Below are 18,022 nucleotides of genomic sequence, written 5' to 3' on the forward strand. Positions count from 1 at the left end.
TCCCTGGGCAGCCTGTTCCAACGTTTAGCCACTCTTTCAGTAAAGACATTTTTCATGTCCAATCTAAACCTCCCCTGGTGCAACTTGAGGCCATTTCCTCTCATTCTATCGCTTGTTACTTGGGAGAAGAGACTGACACCCATCTCGCTACAACCTCCTTTCAGGTGGTTGTAGAGAGCAATGAGGTCTCCCCTCAGCCTCCTTTTCTCCAGGCTAAACAACCCCAGTTCCCTCAGCTGCTCCTCATCAGACTTGTTCTCCAGACCCTTCACCAGCCTTGTTGCCCTTCTCTGGACACGCTCCAGCACCTCAACATCCTTCTTGTAGTGAGGGGCCCAAAACTGAACACAGTATTCGAGGTGTGGCCTCACCAGTGCCAAGTACAGGGGGACGATCACTTCCCTACTCCTGCTGGCCACACTAGTTCTGATACAGGCCAGGATGCCATTGGCCTTCTTGGCCGCCTGGGCACACTGCCGGCTCATGTTCAGCCGGCTGTCAACCAGCACCCCCAGGTCCTTTTCCGCCAGGCAGCTTTCCAGCCACTCTTCCCCAAGCCTGTAGCGTTTTATGGGGTTGTTGTGGCCAAAGTGCGGGACCCGGCACTTGGCCTTGTTGAATCTCATACAGTTGGCCTCGGCCCATCGATCCATCCTGTCCAGGTCCCTCTGCAGAGCCTTCCTACCCTCGAGCAGATCAACACTCCTGCCCAACTTGGTGTCGTCTGCAAACTTACTGAGGGTGCACTCGATCCCCTCATCCAGATCATTGATAAAGATCTTGAACAAGACCAGCCCCAGTACTGAGCCCTGGGGAACACCGCTCGTGACTGGCTGCCAACTGCATTTAACTCCATTCACCACCTCATGATGGACAATACATTTTATTACATGTTTAATTGTTTTCTGTTATGAGGCAAGATTCCAAAAAATGCTGCACTAGCTGCAGTTGCAGGTGAGCAGCCTCTTAAAGGTGAATACTGTTGACATACAGTCAAGCAAGTGAATTTTTAACTCTTTGTGCATTTACAAATAAATGGGAATTGCTGCAAATCAGGAAGTATCCATGCATAAAAATGCATAATTTTAAGGTATGAGGAAGGTTTTTTGCTAACTGCATAGGATTTTTAGGTAAACCAGAACATGCATCTATTTTCTAGTGTTTCCAAACTTGCTTGTTTTCCAAGCATCTTGTTTGCTTGAGATAGTACCATCTCTGTAGCTCTTCATGGCCTCTCTATACTGAACTTCCCATCAATAGAGAATACGGTTGCAGTTGCTTCCAGTCCCACTTCTGAATTGGTGTCTTTGAGAATATGTTACAGGGAGTGGCAAGAGGTACCTGCCTCCCAGAGATTTAGAGAGCTTACATCATCTTATTTTGAAAGCTGAGCCCATATAACACAGAATCTGGCAGTTGACACTGACATATCTATTCACATCACACTGAATGGCACTGTTGTGGCTGCATGCTGATCTCGGGAAGGTTTCTTTGGAGTAATGGAAAAATTTGCCTACAGTATCCAGGATGTTTTGTGGTCAGAAATAATATTGCTATGTGAGTGTGGCTTCTCAAGAACTAAGGCAAACATTAGAGTACAGCATTATATATGGGGGAAAAAGCTCAGCTTCTTCAGTGGTGTTGTCTGGTGTAAATACACATTTGTTCTCTGTTACGAGTGAGACAATGTAAATTTTTTCACTCTCTGAACTGATTTTTATGGATAGTCAGGCATAGTATTTTGAAGGTCCTACACACTAAGTGCCATACAAAGCAGTGTTTAATTATCTTGACGGATGTATTTTGAGCTGTTTTATTGGAGGGACTATGAGTGTACGTATTTCTAAGATTTTTCTTTTGACATGCAGTGATGAAGGGGAAGTGTTGCCTTCAAAAAAGCAAAAGGTGGAGGGTTAAAAGTGAGAAACTACCTGTCTGGTTTCAAATCAAACCAGTTGGAGAATGCTGGGGTTTCTGTTCATAGCAGTGTTGTGTCCTTAAATCATAGAATCATAGACTAGTTTGGGTTGGAAGGGACCTCTAAAGGTCATCTAGTCCAACCTCCCTGCAATGAGCAGGCACATCTTCAACTAGATCAGGTTGCTCAGAGCCCCGTCCAACCTGACCTTGAATGTTTCCAGAGATGGGGCATCTACCAGCTCTCTGGGCAGCCTGTTCCTGTGCTTCACCACCCTCAGCATAAAAAATTTCTTCCTCATATCTAGTCTGAATCTACCCTCTTTTAGTTTAAAACCATTACCCCTTGTCCTATTGCAACAGGCCCTGCTAAAAGGTTTGTCCCCATCTTTCTTATAAGCCCCTTTAAGTATTGAAAGGCTGCAATAAGGTCTCCCCAAAGCCTTCTCTTCTCCAGGCTGAATAACCCCAACTCTCTCAGCCTTTCTTCATAGGAGAAGTGTTCCATCCCCCTTAACATTTTTGTGGCCCTCTTCCGGACCTGCTCCAACAGGTCTGTGTCTTTCTTATGCTGAGGGCTCCAGAGCTGGATGTAGCACTCCAGGTGGGGTCTCACCAGAGCAGAGTAGAGGGGCAGAATCACCTCCCTCGACCTGCTGGCCACGCTTCTTTTGATGCAGCCCAGGATACAATTGGCCTTCTGGGCTGCGAGCGCACATTGTCGGCTCATGTCCAGCTTTTCATCCACCAGTACCCCCAAGTCTTTCTCGGCAGGGCTGCTCTCAATCCCTTCATCCCCCAGCCTGTATTGATACCGGGGGTTGCCCCAACCTATGTGCAGGACCCTGCACTTGGCCTTGTTGAACCTCGTGATGTTGAGATGGAGGACTGGCTTGACTCAAATGAACAAAAACACCCCTCTGTGTTTGTGGTGATTCTAGAAGGTTTTTGAATGTGTTTGATGCTGTGGTCTGGGCTATTGCCTAGATTCCTGTTGGGACAAGTATGTTCAGAGCTGCTACATGCTGAACGCACTTGAATTTCATGTAAGGATAACTTTGAACCCATTTCGTTTTTCTTTGATAGTTACATCTTTGTAATAACCCATAGAATTCATATCTTCCGCTTTGATACAGTGAATCAAAGTATTGTGACTAGGATTAACCTTACAAAATTTACAGGTGGGATTCTGTATGCTGCGTTCAGTACGTGAGATGTTCTATTGCTTAATGTCTTGAATTGAAGTTTTCAGGTTAGCTTGACCCCATCTCCATTGCTGTTTCTTCTGTATAAAATAACTAACCAGTTTTCTATAGCTGGTAGTTTATGCGCAAAATAGAGCCACAATTGAATTATTATTGCTGTATTAATTTTGCAGTTTGATTATAATTGAAGTGTGAAATAGGGAATAATTGTGTAGTTTTGAAATGCTCATATACTGAACATGCTTCTTAACTTTTTATGTTGAGTAAATTCAGTCAGGTTTTTAGGGCTGAAATCTGAGGTTCGTGTATGCCACGTGGAGGGCTTTGTCAGCTATGTTTGTTTTTCTTTTCCACTCAAACAGACAGTTGAGCTCTTAAAAACTAAGAGATGAGCCTTAGGTATGCAGTGGCTTTCAAGGCAATATCAACCAAGTATAACAGGAAAACCTGAAATTTATTCTCAAATGGAGGTACTTTCTATGTGAAGTATTTGTGCGTTATATCCTGTCAACAAGTAATCTGAAATGAATATTAAGAAATATTTTTAGCATGAAACTAGTAAAGCCATTGCTAATAATCCACTGAGATTTCTTAATTGGTTAAAGGTAGTCTGTAAATGAAATGCAAATGAATCTTTGTGTTTAGCTTCAGTATCAAACAGTACAGCATGTGCCATACTGGACATAAGTTGTGATGGAAGAAACTGCAATTCAGTACGGTATCTTTTTCTCATTGCTCTGTCCACTGTTCGCTCTGGTACCTGTCAGCTTAGTCTGTCGCTTTTTTCCTTTCCAGTCCTGTATCTCTTTCAGGTTTTGACATGTTGGTTATTTTTACTTCCCCTGGTTTTTCATTCTTAAACCCTATGTTGGCAATGTGTAACTGGTGCTGGTAGATGCCTTGTGAACAAGTGGTGGGAGAGCTAAGGATTTGGGTAGTCATGTAGCAGATAGCATGTGTGTGGGAGGGCAGTATTTGTTCATTTTGTTTAACCTGCGAAAGCTTAGATTGGCCTTTCTGTGGTCAACAGAAAATTGAAAATGTGACTTGATACAGATAGTTCTGTGCTTGAAAGGGAAATGGCAGAACAGGTGTGCAGATGCGTCTGACTGTGCATATGGCTCTATGTGTTAGATACTGAGGAAAAAATTCTATTCAGTTTTGTCTTTGTAAAGAAGAGATTTATAGATATGTGAAATAAGAAAATGCTGTTCCCTGACTTGCTGTGTCCTCTGTGTATGTTTGTATGTGTTGGGAGAGAGGAGATTACTTGGTATACATAATGTTTGCAACTTGAGTGCCAAGACAGATGTTTTAAATTTCACTGTTTTTTCTATTATACGTGCTAACTGAGTGTCAGAGTTTTGCTCAGTGAAATTATTTTTTAAAATATTTCAATTAGATATTTATATTCTCGAACTACTTTTCAGTCTAGAAAATGTAAATGTTGTAATTCTTCAGGTATTTATGATGCACTTATAAAGAGCATCTGAAAGGATTAGCTGTTGTTTGCTTATTGTATAATTTTTCGAAAATATTGATTTCTGAATTGCAAATGTTGAATGTAAAGTACTGTGAGAAATCCTATTTTAATTGAGTTTCAATCCAAGTGTGACCTTTTGGTGATAGATCTTACTGGACATTTGATTGGAATTCACTTTTTTCCTTGCTTACAAAAAAATATACCTTTTTTTTCCCCCTCTCCTCAGAATCAACGAATCCCATCTGACATGGTGTTTCTCAGAACATCGGAAAAAACTGGTATGTTTTGATTGGTTATATGATAAGTTTGTGGTTGCAGTAAAATTTTAGATTGTGCATTGTGGTCAAACAGATTGATGGTAGGAGATCTACCTTCATCAGATTAATGGGAGAGGGTCCATATATGAGAAATACAGTATGCTTGGACTGTAAAACAGGAGAAATTTTACTGTGAATGTGAGACCTTTATAGATATGTTCCTCTAAATAGGTGATTTTTATGAATTGTTATAACAAAATGTTTAGGTAAATATTAAGACTGCTTTATATTTAAAAGACTGTACTTGTTTAATATGACTTGACAGTATTTTAAATTATTTATGACTAATCATTATCTTGCAACACATTTAAATGTTATCTGATTGTATTTCAGTTATTAAATTGAAAAGAACTGAAATCTGAACCTACTGATACGTGATTAAAATAATTTTTTTAAAAATCTGTTACGATGATCTAAAAGCCTGAAATAACTGAATATTTTGCTTAGAAATAATACTGCCTTTTTGGTCAGTGAAAAAAAACCCAACAATTTTCTTGAGTGAGAGAAAGAAAAGCACTTCTTGTTGGCTCTCTTTCTCTTCACATGGTGATAGAGGAGTACTCAATCTTTGAGAAACAAATATCTCCTTTATAGGAACCCTATAAATTATAGCTGGTTTATTAAAGTTTAGAAATTACTATTGGATGCCCCCCATATAACTCAAATGAGTTTCCCTCCTTTATATTACCATTTCTCTTCAGATCCTGAAGAACTGTCTGATATTTGTCAGACAGCACTAAATTTCACAAAGCTAATAGTTGTGATATTGGTAAACCCTGTATTAGTGGCACTTGGTATTTCACTGTGGCACTGGAGTTCTACCATATATTTCAGATAAAAGGCTAAATTTGCAGAGATCATTTGCAAGAGAAGACAAAAATATTTCTGATAGCCTACAGAACACTACTAGAGCTATATGTTTTCCAAAAGAAGATGAAGTTACTGTGTCTTGCTAATGACTTTCAAATGCTGATTAGATGCACTAGATCATCTATAACTGGTCTGGACTGACAAAGTTTCCTAATAGCTTGTATATAATCTCCATCTTGGTTAACCACCCTCTGGTTTAGGATACATGGGCTTTTCTTTTTATTCCCTCCCACGGTACCACATTTTATTAAAATGCATAATGCTTCTGACAACACAAACTCTTGGATCCAGCATGATTATAAAAGTATTGATAATGTTTCTTTTTGGGCTACTCACAATGTCATCTTTTCCTACTGACCTAAAAACTGTTTCAGCTGAAATCACAGCTCCTAGAAAAGTAGAAAGTAGGACTTCTGCACCTGTAGAAGAATTACTTTAAACTAGGCCACTTGCATGCAATGTGTACGTGGTAGAAGGTCGATGTGTGTTGATCCAAAATTTTCCTAGCCTTTACTAGCTATGTTGGATTAGGTGTTACATATCTAGGCATTTAGAAGCAATCATCATCCACTCCAGCAGCGGTACGTATCAGTTGTAATTTCTAAGTGATGAGTGCACAGCAGAAATGTGTAGGGAACTCAATATGTAACGTTGTGCAGTGTTTGTTGTTGTAGGAGCATCAAGAACTGTTCATCTGGTGAGAGCTAGCTTGCTGTCCTTAATTAGGATCTTTGCAGTAGTTTACATCAGATGCATTGTCACTGCTGGAATAAACGAACAAGAACAAAATGCGACAGTTGCCTAGCTTGCAACAAAACAGGTTCTTAAATTATGTATTTTGCATATCTGCGCTATAGCCTGTTTTCCTCCCTGTTAATTTTTAAATTCCTGGATTCTGTTTGTGAGGTTAAAAGACACTGTGTAGTCTCTCTTCCCTGTAGTACTATTAGTTGAAGGATCGGGCACAGGTGTGGTGGTTAGTGAACAACACAGGCCAGAAATGCATCTGCACAGGATACCTCTGTGTCTTGATTGCAATATATGTATCAATAATAAATCTTGAAGGACCACAGTTAATAGAAGTTAAACTGTCTCTTTGTCAAGATATAGATGGGGGAGGGGAACAGGGTGAATCCCTATGTCAGAAATGTTTGAAGAAAAACATTTTTGAAAGTAAAATTCATTAAGTCTACTTCAGTGTTCAGTGTTTAAATCTACTTCAGTCAGCTTTCTTAGAATGTCATAATTAAAATTTTCCTGTAAGAAGCTCCATTAATTTGCTATCTAGAAAATAAAGCTTATTTTAAAAGTTTATCATGTAACAATACTTTCCATAATTGATATTAAAAAAATGTTTGAGAGCACTTTGAGTTGTGTACCTACTGTGTAAATGTTCATTATAATGAACATTTATAATGAACATTATAATGAGTGAGTAAAGAGCAAACTGAGTGAAATCTTCCCAGAATTCTGATATAAATTATTTTATATACACTTCTGCTACACATGGAATGTGATTATTAACATTGAAAATGCACTTGCTATAAGCATGCAACAGGTTAACTAGTTATATTGGTGTTGCAGTTCTTTAAAAACAAAACAAAACAAAAACACAAAAAAAAAAATCCCCTGAACTTCAAGCATATGGCAGTAATTGTTTTTTGACTAGAGAGTGAATCTGTAATTGTTTCTTCGTGGATGTTGCAGTTTTGACTGATTTATGGTTTAATTTATAGTTGACATTTTAAGTACTTTGTAAAACACATTAGTTTTTGCATGGTTTTATGTTCTATATGTAATTTTATTTTATCTTCTGTGCAATAAAAGAGTTTAACTATAACTTGTTACTATAAATCTATAAAGAGTAAAGCAAAGAGTTTGAACTAATCTTAAAATCCAGCCCACCCTGTAAGCTTCTTTTGGGGCAAAGTACTATTTTCCAGCTTCAATATTTACACTACGTATTAATGTAGGTCTGCAGCACTGCAATATCCTATATCTTCAGTCAAAAAAGGAGGAGTTTGAATTATAAATGGGTAGTTTACAAAGTTCAGCCTAAAACTATTCTGGCTTCTTTTCACGTAAGTGTGGTACTATGGAAGAAATGAGACAGTGGCGTGTGTTTGTCTTCCTCCCCTTCCACTTCCCACCTACCCCCCAAATGCACTTTTAGGAATGTTGAGTTTATTAGGATACTTTTAACTCTACATAGCAAAGCAGAATTTCAAGGAATCAAGCTTATTTTGATAAAACTGAACTCTTATTAGATGTCTTTTTTTTTTTACTTTATCAGATACATTGTCTAGAATGGTATCTTCATATAATCTGATATAATGACTTGATGGTAACTGTGTACATGTGTCTAATTTCTAAGATTCCTATGGTTTTTTAATCAGAATTTTAGAAAAGTTAGTCTAAAGACTAATATAGGTGGGTCTTTGTTTTGTATTCATGTTTGACAGTCCATAACATTGGTATTCCCCTCATTCATGAATGGAGGCAGCTAGATGGCTGAGTTTAGAGTTAGGATTACTTCCCGGGGGGATGGAGCAGGTGGAAATCGCTCCTCAGATATGAATTCCATGCTGCTGTCAGGTTCCCCATGTAACAGAGATTTCCACAAGATCTTCATTGGCTTCCAATATTAAAAAAAAAAAAAGAAAAAAGAGCAAAAAAACTCTGGAATAATATCTTGGGTTTAAAAAGGGAGGGGGGGAAGGTTAAGTCTGAATCTTGTTTTTGCTCATTACATATGGCAAAGATGACAAGCAATTAGGAAGATTTGTCCCATTTATCAGCCTTCCATCAGATTAAAGGAAATGTTCATGCTGAGCTGGCTGCAAAAGATGGTTTAAAGGTTATTTTCATTTGGTGTATAAGCAGGCATCATGCCAAAAACAACTGACTGCCTTAGTGGAAAGCTGTTATGCAAATGTAGGCAAGATCTGTGTTACACCAACGGAAAGCTCCCTTACTGAAATTATGCTAGATCCTAAGTGGCCTTTAACAGAGTTTTGAGGTTCTTTTTTAAATTGCTTGGCATGCTCTCTACGTTTTATTTGTCTATATGCCATCTTCAGTCATAGGTCAAAAGCTAGAGAGGGTATTCCAGACATAATCGTATGACTTTAATTGTCCACAGGAACTGCCAGCTGAAGCAGGTGTCAATGACTTCAGCATTATGGTAGTATTATCAAAGATACTATGTTTGTACAAGATGGAAGAAAAATTTCAAAGATAAACTCTTTCCTTCTCTAAGCTAAAATCCTTGTCCTCCAGCTTGGTTGTGCCTTGGTTCAGTGGCCGGCTTCTGATCCAGGTCGGGTATTCCTATGCTAAAACACAAAGGTGTTCTGACATAAACTGGAACTGATCCTTCATGAAAATCTGTTGCATGTCTTTATAAGACTTGGTATTTCTGGAATATTTGCGCTCTGTTAACTTTCAAATGTGAAATTCTGAGAGGAACACAAATTTGATAGGGTGGCTACAGTGTCAAAAAAGAATGAAAGAAGCTTAAATTTTTTTTTCCTTCAAACTTTCCATTTACCCACCTCCAGTAACCTCAGATTCTTATTATTGATGGGGCAAAAGCTGGCGTATGCAGTGGCTGGTTCTGAGCTAACCACATGTTGATTTTTGCTATCAATTTTTGCTAGGTCCTAGAACAGATGATTGCTGGTGCGAACAGCTTGGCTTTTCTCTTGTTCATGTGGCTCTTTCATCCTTTCATTTTTCACAAAAATTCAAGGAACTTCATATCCTTGAGATCTTTGGTCTGCCATACTTGGTTGAAATTGGCCACAAGTTGAAAGTTACTGGGAGAATATGTATTGTACATGGAAATAGGGCTAAATGGGCTATTTGCTAAGGTATCTGCAGCTGAAAGAGCCAAGGGAGCTTTTGGGTTTGTGACATGCTCCATAGACACTAGGACTACGAAGAATTGCTTGTATTCTGTACTACTACTTAGGCCTATGACAGACTAATCACAACACTGTTATGATACTGTTCTGTTAGTAGCTTTTTAGGAGGATAAGAATTGATTAATCTTAGTTAAACCCTTCTTTTTGTTCCTGAGGTCCCCCTTGTCACAGATAATGTTTTGTGATGGTATGAAAAGTAGAGCTGGGTTTTTTCCTCAGCCTTTCTGGTAGAAACTGAACTTCCAAAGGGTAAAGTGGAAGTGGTTTTACTGGTCTACTTCAGCTTTCCTGACCATGGTATTTGAACCTTGTACATCTGTCTTTTGCATAGTTAGAATTTTTGGCAGACGCTTGATTCTATGTAGAGTAACAGGCACTGATTCTGGAAAAAAGTAGTTTTCGCAAGAGACAGACTACTGCATTAAGATATTCCTCTTCTAACAAGGTTGTAAAAACTTGTGAAAACTGTAAAGGTAGAAGTCTAGTAAGATAAGGTCCACAAATGCATTTTAATACATCAGCTGCTGTAGACTTCTCAGCAGCTACCAAATTGGCAAAAGATTTTTTTTTTCTGTTAGAGGTGATACTCTAGAGAGAGCAGCTCCCACTGGCTGATCAGTTCCACTGCTGTCAAGCATGCTGTCACGCACATCATCATCGTAAAACAATTTTGTTATTGTATGTCTTTAAATCCAGTATATAGTAATTTACCGGTGTGGACATTCCAAAATACTCTGTCTACCACTACAGCTGTGCAATGGAAGCAATAGGGAAATGGGAAATCATTTACAAATTCTCACAATCCTTTGATTGTGAAGAACCTTTAATTCCTTGCAAGGTAATGCCAGTTGTACGATTGTTACATCTGGTATTTTTCAGGCTTGCATTACATTGTTGTGGTCTTAACTATGTGAGTCCTTTAGACAGTATCTCAGAATCGCAGAATGGTTGAGGTTGGAAGGGATCTCCAGATATCCTCTGGTCCAACACCCCTGCTCAAGCAGGGCCACCTAGAGCTGGCTGCCCAGGACCATGTCCAGACAGCTTTTGAATATCTCCAAGGAGGGAAATTCCACAGCCTCTCTAGGCAAACTGTGCCAGTGTTCGGTTATTCTGACAGTTAAAAAAATAATAATTCTTGTTTCCCGATGTTCAGAGGAAACCTCCTGTGCTTCAGTTTGTGCCCATTGCCTCTGGTCCTGTCACTGGGCACCACTGAAAAGAACCTGGCTCCGTCTTTGCACCCTCCCTCCAGGTATTTATAGACATTAATAGGATCCTCCCTGAGCCTTGTCTTCTCCAGGCTGAGCAGTCCCAGCTCTCTCAGACTTTCCTCCTATGTGAGATGCTCCAGTCCATAATCTTTGTGGCCCTTCATTGGACTTTCTCCAGTATGCCCATATCACTCGTACTGGGGAGCCCAGAACTGGACACAGGACTCCAGGTGTGGCCTCACCAGTGCTGAGCAGAGGGGAAGGAGCACCTCCCTCAGCCTGCTGGCAATACATTGCCTAATACAGTCCAGGATACTGGTAGCTGCCTCTGCCGCAAGGGCATGTTGCTGGCTCATGTTCAACTTGGTGTCCACCAGGACCCCCAGGTCCTTTTCTGCCAAGCTCCTTTCCAGCTGGGTGGCCCCCCAGCATATACTGGTGTGTGGGGTTGTTCCTCGCCAGGTGCAGGATTTTGCACCATTTCTTGTTGAACTCTGAGGTTCTTCTCGGCCTGTTTCTCCAGCCTGTCGAGGTCCCTCTGGGCATGTCCCATTGCATAGATCAGTTTCTTGAATTGTACTTACGAAACTCCTTAAAAATGGTATATTTACTCAGGCATAAATTACTAGTTGCAAACTTGCTTACATTTTTCAGAATTGTAACAAAAATAGCAATCTCACTTGTATTAAAATTTGTAGTTAAGAGTTTTCAGGATTCTTTACTTGTAATTAACAACAGTGGCATGAGTAAAATGTGGGAATAAAACAGGAAAATAATTCTTCTGATGAGGTTTTGTAGCAATTCATTTCTGTAGCAATATAACTGCCTCAGATGTGATGTTTTTTAAAATTTTAACCATTTTACTGGCATAAATATGCAATGCAATTACAGGCGAAGTCATCATTCATATAGCTTGATTTGCTGTTGGAAGGAGCTCTGAGTAAACTAGTAAAGGTTTACTCCAGAGTCTACCTTCTCAAAGTCCGCTAATTAAAGAAAAGTTACTTTGAAAATGATGAATTCTCCACAGAAAGAGAGCATTGTGCTGGCAAGAATGTTTTACTTGTTTAAAAGGTCTAGTTTTGTAGATGTGAAAATGCAAGTATTAGAACATTTGTGTCTCAATACAAAACTCCAAACTCACTGCAAGAAAAAAATATAATAAAGGTGATGCAAGTAGTATCTATTTATTCTGGATAGTTAGGAATAAGTGTTCTACAAACAACTTAATTGTCTGGGCCCCAGCCTGTTCTGGAACTTCAGATATTTGAAAATCAAACCAGAGGAAAAAATGTCAGTTTGGAATTCAGTTGTGCAACTGATGTCACTTTTTATCTCTTTAGAAAACCAACTATCGCAGAATAATAAGGCTGAAGGACTTGCATTTGTCACACATTCTGGAATTTTCTATTATGTTTAGAAAACAAGCGTTATAAAACCTACCTGTCTGGGAACTAAAATGCTTTGAAAATCTATTGCTATAGAGAATGATAAATGACTAGAGTTAAGTTTTGCACATACGGCCAGATAAAAGTTTATCTTCAGGGCATGAGTAGCTGCCAACAATCTGTCCAAACTACTTTAATCTGTTTCTATACTTCAGTTCCTATTCCGTTTTTAACATTTGATTTAACTCAAGCTTGAAATGTTTTGGTACCTACTTTAAGCCACTGAGTAATACTGATTCTATGTGATCAGCTACTTGTTTTAAGATATAGTCAGATAGTATGAGTGTTATTTGGTGGAAGGAGGAGGTCTCAGTAGGCATTAAGCTCCTAATATTATTACTCTCTATATATTAAGGATGTAAAATTAACAGTAAAATGTTATTAGAAGACATGATCATGTATTTTGTTACGTAATTATTTTCTTTTGTTTTTCTGGGCATACTTGGGTGACTAGCACAATGCATATGTTTCATTAGATTTGCAGCAAAATAAGAAGTAACAAAGAAATATTTTACTATTTATTTTTCATATTAAAAAAAAGACTGTAAGAGTTGAAAAAGTTGATCTGTAGGGAGGCTCTGTATTGTGTTAGGCATAAATTTGCCTGTTCCCACTCTCCAGCAATAATGCATTTCCCCAGAATTTCAGGGCATTTGGTGGCTTGGCTGGAGTAGCAGTCTGAGTATCTTGAAATCCCAAACAATTCCCCCAGTTTTGGGAAACAGCTTAGAAAAGCTGAAGGTGAGAAACATCAAAGCAGATCTCAGAGGCAGGGCAAGTCAGGCAAACAAACTATATGTATATTTATAACTGATAGACTGTGGATATGTTGTCAAAGGCTTTGAAAATAAAAGACGAAGAAATTACTCTTGCAGAAGTTAGGTTCAAGAATTCTTGTGTAGAAGCAGTTTATAATAGGTTTCCTGTAAAGTACCTGTTCATAAGATTGATGCTATGCATTATGGTTTCTAAAAGATACTGTCACCTTTTTCTTCTCTTACCTTGTTTAATTTTGGGTTTTTTTTTTCTTTTCTTACCTGAAGGCTTTACTAGGCAAGCTGTTAACGTTAACTTGATAATTCTTTGAAACGATTGGAAAATGTCTCTTGGTGGTCCTCATCTTTATTATGAAAAAGGAATTTCTGCATAGTCTATAAAGTTCTGATTATTAGGTCTAATGAGGAGCGATCTTGCAGTAGTTTTAAAGTTGTCTCACTAAAAATTTAGAAATGATCCTCAAATCAATCTTAATGTATTCATAAAGAAAGGATGGCTTGCACATGTTAATCTGATTCTGACTTCAGTATGGGGCTTGAGGTGTGTGGCTGGCTGGAGTTGGAATGGAAGCTTGTGTAGACTTGAACTACCTTAGTCTAGCAGCTCTCTTTCCAGTGGTAGAAAACCTAACGTGGAGCAACCTGTCTTGTAAGGAGTACACAGTTGAGGAGGGCACTGGGTTCTCCATACGAGTGCTATGGCCCATGTTGCTGCGCTGTCATTGCTTTTGGTACATATGAAGGGTAAATAAAATTTAGCTCAGATATTTAACTTCTTCAGTTAGTTCTGATTGCAGGTGTCCATGTAGCTTTACACAGCCTTCCTCTGTCTGTCAAGTAAAAATAAATTGGAAAAAATAGAAATCCTCTGCTTTTTGCTGTATTGAAGTCCAGTGATCAATCTTTGCAGCTGGGTCTGTTGCTTCTTCCTAGGCTCCCGTTTGGTAAAGGAGAATATGCTTTTCCCTGCTAAGTTTTTAACCAAAGATGTATCCCCTTGTTTTTCACATGCCTATTGTAATCTGATGGCTTTGTCAACTCCTTTGACTTGTACTTTTCAGTGTTTAAGCTTTATGAGATACCAAGGCTTTGATTCCTGCTCCTCCTAACTTAGTTAACAGTATGTCCTTCAAGGTGATTACTATTGACGCTGCTAAAATCTTCAAGACTAAATATGCTTTCAATGGATTCTGGTATATTTCGCCATATGCTTTTCTCAATCTCTTCTGCTTGTGAGCTCTGCTTTCATCAAGAGAGAAAATGCTGCTTAAGTCAGCTACAAGCAGTATTCTTTAAGGTGTATATGTATATGGGTTTTTTTGTATTATTGGTCTTTAGAAATACTTAAGTGCATTAGGGAGGTTGATGGGGAGAGCAATTTCTGCTGTGCTGTCAGAGCTCTTGAATCAGGGAGCCTGTTTAGTCAATATTCTTAAAATATTTTGAATGTTTTGAACCTTTACTTGTGGCATCGATGTTAACATGTGCTTTGCATTAGGATCAGAAAATTGATTGAATTAATTTTGATTTTTCTACTGAAATTTAAGCCAAAAAAGGAAAGCTAAGTCCTAATTCCTGATTCCATTTCTGTTATGATAGGCAGCAACTTAATGGTTGTCCTGTATAATGTAACTACTGCAATATCTGACTGTACATTGTAAGAAGGATCCTATTGAATCTTTAATCAAACATGCAGTACTTGCACTTAGAATAATTCTCATAACACATTTTAAATAAGAACCAACTTTCCAATTGTAAACCGGAATGTTTTCCTGTGAGGGCCAAATGAGCACTGTCTGTTAAGGACAGATAAATGGAAAATGCCAGCTGAACTCAGTACTTAGACCAGAATAATGATCCAAATAATGATAAGATACCAAAATGGGTGGTGTTTATGGAATAGCGCTTACGGAATAGTAACCGTGTTAGAAAATTTTCCTGTTTTAGTGGGGCCTTAAAATGGCTTGCAGTGGAGCCACTTTTGTGTTAAAAGACTGTAACCTCTTTGGTTGCAAAAGGTTCTGTTTCATCCCTTTTACCTATCCAGATGTGCATCATATTTTGTATCAAAGTCTGTAATCTCAGTGAAATTAGCTTGCTGTAGTAGGTTACACTAGGTAGGGTTTTTCTCCTACTGTGTTACAATTGCTTCTTCTGGAAAATATTTTCATCCTTGATTCATTTGAAGGAAGATGTACCATCTACTGCTTGTTGAGAAACCTGCTTCTAATACTAACATATGTAGTAAATATGACTAATATGTTGAAGATGTGAGCAAAATTGGTTTACAAATGAATGAACAAGGCTGAAAATACTCTCAAGATTCTTGGATTTTAATCAAGCGATGTGTTTGGATCATTCATGGGACAGATCACCATAGGTTATTCCAGTTCTAAATGTTAAAAACAACTAGAATAGCAGACTAAGCAAATGCACAAACAGGGAGTAGTGTCAGTGACAAATAATTCTGGTGATTGTATAAAATGTAATGGTAAAGCTGACATCTGCCAAGTACAGTACTGATTTTCATACCATTATGAAGAGATATTCTGGCCCCCACCTTTTTTTTTATCTGAAAAGCGAGAACTTTTTCAGTGTTCTAAGCATTCTGTATGGCAGAGTTTTTGATTTAGTCATTAAACTGAAGATGTAAATAATTCGCACTATCTTTTTTCACTTATCAGTTTCTCCAAAAACTGATTACTAGTATATGTCAGAAGAATAATGGAGCAAAGTGGTGCATCAAATCCTATTAAATGGAAAAGATAAATTAATGCTTTTGAGTATCCTTCTGTATATCTCAAAACAATATAAACCAGTAAGTTAAAATTTGAGAATGTGAATATGAATGTAGATGCTTTTTTTTTTTACTTGGAACATTGCTATATATAAGAGAATTCTATAATGTTTTTAATAAAAATAGAGATAAAAATTCCTAAAGCGTACTGAATCAATATAGCAATCCAAAAAGGATGCAGTGTGATCAAGCTTGGATTAAAAGCATCTGTGTGCTTGTCAATAAGGAACTGTGATGAGTTTGGGGGTATCATATTGACTGTGTATTAATACATGGTATCCTATAAGACCATCAGCTGATTGTTTAGAATGTAAATGAATCTGTTCATGGATCCAGTGACTGATGGCTTAAATTCCAATTAATCAATTGCTTCATTGGTTTCTTAATTCAGATCAAATATCTCAAGTACACACAGTTCTTTCATGGTCTTAAGAGAAATTAATGCTTTAAAACTAATTTAATCAGTCTTGTATAAATGTCACTACATTTTTTTGATTGCATTCTATGTGATGGCATTGTAGCTTAAATGTTTGGGATGTTTCAGATGTCTTGGGGTTTTTTCCTCCTTAGAAGCTATCGTAATTGAAAGCTTCTTGTTACAGTGGTAAATGAAACTGTACTCCAACATGTCATCTTGGTGCTGCTATTCATCTTGTCATCAGTTTAAAATTTTCATGCACATAGTCACTTAAGTAGTATAAATGATTTAAAAATTAAGTTGTTCGTAAATGATCTGGTGTTAGGTGTGTGAAGTTAAAGTCCATTTTTCTTTTGTTGGGTATATTCTAGTAACCCATCTCTTTCAGTGCTTTTGACTTAAAGCAGGAAGGCTGGTAATATTACCAGACAATATATAGCAGTTTATGACATCACAGTTCCACATGCCCTGTTTCCCAGTGACCCATCAATTAATTCATCAACACTTGACGCAGGCTCTTCACTGTGACACTTATAACAGTTGATCTTAATTTGATTGCCGTTAAAACCTTCCTTTCCTGACAACTGTTGTCAATTATACAAAATAAAATCAAGTATTCATAAGTAGCCTGTAATAGGATATAGGCAGACAGATTTAATAATTCAGTTTTGCTGAGGCTTGAAAGGCATTAGTTGTAGCTGTTGTTCTCATTTGTAAAAAATTCATTGGATACAGCTCTTGAGAGAGAAGGCAGACATAATTTTATTTATTTAGATTTGACTGAGAAGAACCCAGATGTGTAGTGGTGGTTTAGCATTATCTCTGTTTTAAGAATAACTGACATGAATTCTTATCAGTTACATATTATAGAAAGTAAATGTAATTTAATTTTATGATTTTTTTTAGACTAATTTAAGTGCACCCACTCTAAGGTTGTTTTTCGATGATATATCTGTAATGGAGTGTGGAATTCAACTCTGCATTTATGCACCAAACCAATAACTTTTCAAGACTGGGCTGCTTGGTCTTTAATATGCTTGTAAAATATGCATATTCCTGCATATCTGCTATATACAACTAAATTACAGTTGCTTCCCTCTGATGCATCTTCACCACAGTATAACATTAAAATGTGTGCTATGGCATATTTGAATTATACCTATGAGATCTCTTCAGTGCTTACTGGCAAGTCTCTTTTTTTTTTAAGCTTGCTGATATTTGGCAAAAAATGTGCAAGCAGGAACCTGTTAACTTTAATGTTCTCCAAGTGAAAGTTAAATACGGTTTTCAGAACTTCTGTGTTGTTGATTGGCTTCTTATATACTATTCTTTACTGTGTATACTGATGTTTGTAACAAATACCGTGTCTGGGTTGACTGTTAATGCTCTGTGGAAGGGATTTGAATGTACTTGTGAAATCTAAAAATCGAAGTATTTTTAAAAATAATTTCACTTGTAAAATGCTGATTAAATAGGTGTAGTTGAAGACAAGATCTGCTGTAAGTGATTGCTTAAAGCAAGAGCAGAAAAGGTGAAGGATAGAAGTGTGGAAGTATTTTTATAATGATGTGTCATTAACTTTGTCATTTTTTAATGCTAGTCAGGATAAGTTATTCCTTAGGTTTTTTTCCCCCTGAATTCAGAATCCTCT

General features: G+C 37.7%; 1 protein-coding gene across 3 annotated transcripts in view; it reads left to right on the forward strand.

The window, feature by feature from the left end:
* Nucleotides 1-18,022, forward strand: part of ATP9B (ATPase phospholipid transporting 9B (putative)) — a 174,500-nt gene that overhangs the window by 50,370 nt on the left and 106,108 nt on the right. For all 3 annotated transcript variants that reach the window (XM_076330651.1, XM_076330652.1, XM_076330653.1), the window contains exon 7: nucleotides 4,832-4,883. In XM_076330651.1, coding sequence (XP_076186766.1) covers nucleotides 4,832-4,883 — 52 coding nt within the window. The remainder of the gene's footprint in view (nucleotides 1-4,831; nucleotides 4,884-18,022) is intronic.

This window comes from Aptenodytes patagonicus, chromosome 2 (genome assembly GCF_965638725.1).
Source record: "Aptenodytes patagonicus chromosome 2, bAptPat1.pri.cur, whole genome shotgun sequence".
NCBI classification, from domain to species: domain Eukaryota; kingdom Metazoa; phylum Chordata; class Aves; order Sphenisciformes; family Spheniscidae; genus Aptenodytes; species Aptenodytes patagonicus.